General features: G+C 33.8%; 1 protein-coding gene across 3 annotated transcripts in view; it reads right to left on the bottom strand.

Annotated features, from left to right (window-relative positions):
• The window catches only part of LOC110463067 (hemicentin-2-like), a 20,395-nt gene extending 17,229 nt beyond the window's left edge, over positions 1-3,166 (bottom strand). For all 3 annotated transcript variants that reach the window (XM_021517406.1, XM_021517407.1, XM_021517408.1), the window contains exon 1: positions 2,979-3,166. In XM_021517406.1, coding sequence (XP_021373081.1) covers positions 2,979-3,093 — 115 coding nt within the window. In that variant the 5' untranslated portion in view covers positions 3,094-3,166. The remainder of the gene's footprint in view (positions 1-2,978) is intronic.
• Positions 3,167-4,596: the final 1,430 nt, after the last annotated feature.

Here is a 4,596-nt window from a genome sequence, read left to right as displayed (position 1 = left end):
GGGGGGGGGGGGGGTAATGTTTGTGAAACATGTCGTCGTGTTTTCAAGAAATTTAGCCTTAGTTACAAGCTAACCAATGGAATATACGATAACATCAGCATATTTCAAAGGGTGGCAACTTGTTTGTTTTCTTTTGTTTATGGATTGTATGTTGTAGTACTGCTTCTTTTTGACTGTTTATTTGTTTTATATGTTGTGATGTATACATGTTCATCATTTTGTCTTGCACAATGGACGGATTGCCTTCTTTGCTTATTTATCTATTTAAACAAAGCGTAGCTGAATCGAGTCATTTCGGTACATATACAACAACTATTGAACATACGCTGACATCGTAGCCGAATCAACATCGATTTTTGTGGACAACTCGTACACATTTTACACATTTGTGTTCATTCGCTTCACTGGTCATTTGTCGTACTAGTCTTCGAAACGTCACATAGGAAATTGTATTGGTTGTGTAAAAATAACTGTTCATAATAAATACTTACCAACCTGAAGAAAATGTTTAGAAATGAGTTCATGTATTTCACAGTTTCGTCATTCTCGAAAACAAACGAATAACATTGAACAATCATAATACATACCCCACGTCTCGGTTCCATAATCATAAAACATTGTTGACAAAATGAATACAATTCAAAGCGTGGCAAACTTTTATGACACTGGGATGCTGTAATTATAACTTCATTGTACATAATATCCATCGCTAGGACATGTTTACCTGTGCAGCTCTAATCTATGATCGACAACCAACTCACGGGTATTTAAGCGTTTACTCCCACAAAGGAAGGGTAATAGACATAAATGGTTTTAAGCAGAAATAATCTGTAATCTATAATTGTGCTTACGGTATGCAATGGACGGGCTCAACGTTCCCTTTTTAGACAGGTAACTGTATAGATATATCGGACATATTCTGACTGAATTAAATTTATTCGATCTGGTCGATCAGTTTGAACTTCGAAGCATTATCCTGTCATTTGATCCCTAACATTGTAACTTAAAAAATAACGAAATACGGGTCTTTACGCAATATAAGAAACATGTATATATGTAAGAGGATAAACTGAGATTTATAAAGATAACTGATTGAATGTCTACAAAAGCAATAATGTGTCTGCTATATTATTGGTTAAAAATCATCTTTTCGATAAATGTCTGCTATAATATTTGTTAAAAATCATCCTATTGATAAATGTATGACACGATTTGTAAATATTGTCATATCTAATTTTTGTTGTTTTAAACAAGGTAGCAGTGACCTACTTTTAATATATAAGACGTTGAGATTTACTGTCAGGGGCACGTTTCTAAAAACAAATATCTGTTAGATTATGTTCAATTATACAGTTTACGAACTTCCTTGCCGGTGTAACAACACATTCAAATATATAATCAGTAAATATGTTGCGTCAGATGTATACGTTTGTAAACGGAAGTTGCTACACACTCGTCTAATGAAGTATAAATATGAATATCACCGTTTTACTTATAAATATGATATTGATATTCGTATCAATAAATGAATGGCAATATTGAAGGGGAAATGTAAAATCGATGAAAAGCATTGGAACTACAGAAAAATGAGTGTAGCTAGAAAGCATTGAATGACGTCGATACCACTGATTTTGTAGAAACTTTAAGGACAGCTCAGTAATGAATTTACGTTCATTCCCAGTGAAAATCGGTGCACGGGGCAGTTGATATTACAGAATGTCCAACAAACGATTAATCCAAAACATAATGAGATCAGTACATGCGCAAATATTAACCTTATAAAGAGTAACTCTGCACATTAAACGATGAAAACTCGACTTCTGATATATTCCTAAGCTTTAATATTTTATCATTTTACCATTATTTCGTTGTCCGTAAGGATAACATTTTTTCATAGTATAGACTAATTTGTCCAACTTGAGGCTTCTAAGCAGATTCTATTTGATCTGATGCGCGACGTCATATTTTATATACGGATACTTTTGAAGACGAACATTATGACATCCTAATGCATGCATATCTATTAAAAAATGAAACAATGAAGCTAAACAAATAGTGACGTCTTATCATCATAACATTGATTTTACTTGCATTTAATGCGTCAATTAAATATACGGAAAAAAATACGGAACAATGTTAAAATTATTTTATAACAAATAGATATTAATATAAATTCACTACATTTAATAAAAATCAACATAATAACCCCGTTAATAAACCCTTAATTTTAGTGGAAACGAAACAAATAGAGTGACTCATCGTATGGCCAATTACATTATTGTATTGATATTCAATTGATGACGAAATATGCAGCAGTTATTTGAAACTCATCACATAGAGTGCCTTTATCATTTACGAGGGTATATGTGTATATGATATATGCTACAATGAATATACATAGTATATAAGCAAGGAAGTGCATGTAGTGACGACAGTGCAGACAAATGAGAATTACATTGTCTGCACTGTCGTAATTACTTCTGTATTCGTATATATTTTTAAGTAATACGTATCCAAATTAATTTTGTTTGTTCAGATTATGTGCCAATCATACTGTCGTTATTACTTATTTATAATTGTGCATGTAATAAGTCCGTTTTTCGATGGTTACACTGTAACACAGAATGTCATATCAAACAATGATATTAACACACACAGAACGTAGAAGCTGTAATTCATTCAGACACCAACACACTTTAATTTAGACATGTGAATCAAGCAAAAAAACGAAAGAGTCCTGATGATGACCTGACCACAACCAACCGTCTATGGAATCCAAATTTTTCAGCATACAGTCAGCATGCTAGCTCATTTCGTCCTATTGTGTGTACAGATATGAATATTTTTGCTACGAAATACGTCATTATAGTTAGTTTTACTGTCAATACACTCAAGTTATACACATGTTTGAAAGATAGTTATCAGTCAGTCGGGGTTATTTATTAGGGAAGTCACAACACAGCAAACAATGTACGTACCTGTCGTTGATAGGCTTGTCAGTAGTACGATCAACAGGTAGAACTTGAGCTCACTGCAGGTTACAAATATACTGTGCTTTTGTAAGTTAATACCAGACATCTCTCTGGTTAACATACGTCCGTATGTTCATTTGTAATGCTTACGAACTTCCTGGTCGGTGTTGTCCCTTTTGCATAGCTAAACATAGTACATACTATAAATATCCTGGGTCAATTGAATACGGGAGTAACCGGCCGCTATCCGTATTTAATTAACAAGGATACACAGTGTAATGTCTCGTGGAAATTAATGATGCCGAGTAGTACTTTATGGAAGGTTTAGTATATGCACATTTGATTAGTTAATATATTTCGTTAAACATGTTGACACAACTAATGTATTGATTTTGTTGCACTATATTTGTGTCTGATAAACGCCGTAGCAACACATGCATTAGCTTTTTAGGTAATATTGTTATTCCTAGATGCGTTATTGAATTGTGTGCGCATGCGATGTGGGACTAGTGACATATTTTTTAAAATAAATCCGTTGAAACATTAAACATGGACTTTGTTTCATAAACATTGCGAAAATTAATAGCAGTAGCTGATCTATATATCCTGTGGAACGCGTTAGCGAAGGTAACGTGCTGTGTATTTTTTTTAAATGTTTGTACCCTTACAAATGTCGGCCATAAAGTTATTATATGTGTGTTTGTCGAGTAGTCTACATTCATACCAAACAGAACTTTCTGGACCAGCCACCTTAATGTAGCGGTTGAATAATTTTCAGCGGCCTGATCCGTTTTTGAAATTAACAACTGCAGCATTGCCACAAAACAGTGGGGAGAACCAGTGACATATATGCGTTTTGTGGGGGCTTCACTTGGGGTATAAATGTATCGTGATCGCCAGGTTGTATCATACGTTCTGTCGGAGGATGTAAGGGGAGAATTACCTTACCCTCTACTTATTTGTAAGATAAGTAAGATGAAAATGATATAAATACAAAATATATAATAAAATAGAAGAACAATGGTGCACCATTTATGATTTTTGTAATGTTTATTATAATTTCTCGCAACTTCGTTATCACTAGGAAAGGGAGATAACTCTTCTCAGAAACGGTTCTTTGCGGAGTAATATGCAGTGGTCATTGTGTGTGAAATTAGCTGACTGGTTGCACGAGATTCGTTGTATTCATAGTGTAGTCATGGTCCAATGGCAATTATTTTCAGTTGGCAGATTCATGCAGAGAACAAACATAAAGAATAAAAACATATATCTATGAATAACTGTTTATTTCAAAACGAAGAATGATGTAAACGGAATAAAAGTGAGAACATTTGCATATTAAACGTCGCTCTTATATAACATATTATAATGTGCTGTTCATATATAAGCATGTATGTATTTTCGCGATGATATCCTTAATTTTTCGCTCGGTGTGGTTTTATACTTCATTGCCAACAACTTATTTTTAACCTAGTGATGAGAGACGAGTCAACCAGGTAAGACTGGATTGCCGTTCCGTAAACATCGTACCATTATTGCATACATTCACATGAGCATGCCAGGGGGAAAATGTTAAAGATTCCAACGTGTTAATTTCTACCGAACTGGGGTATTTATATATTTC

Source organism: Mizuhopecten yessoensis, unplaced genomic scaffold, assembly GCF_002113885.1.
Source record: "Mizuhopecten yessoensis strain PY_sf001 unplaced genomic scaffold, ASM211388v2 scaffold10865, whole genome shotgun sequence".
In the NCBI taxonomy this organism is placed as follows: Eukaryota; Metazoa; Mollusca; class Bivalvia; order Pectinida; family Pectinidae; genus Mizuhopecten; species Mizuhopecten yessoensis.
The sequence above is the reverse complement of the archived record's forward strand: the minus strand, read 5'-3'. Positions and strand labels throughout refer to the sequence as shown.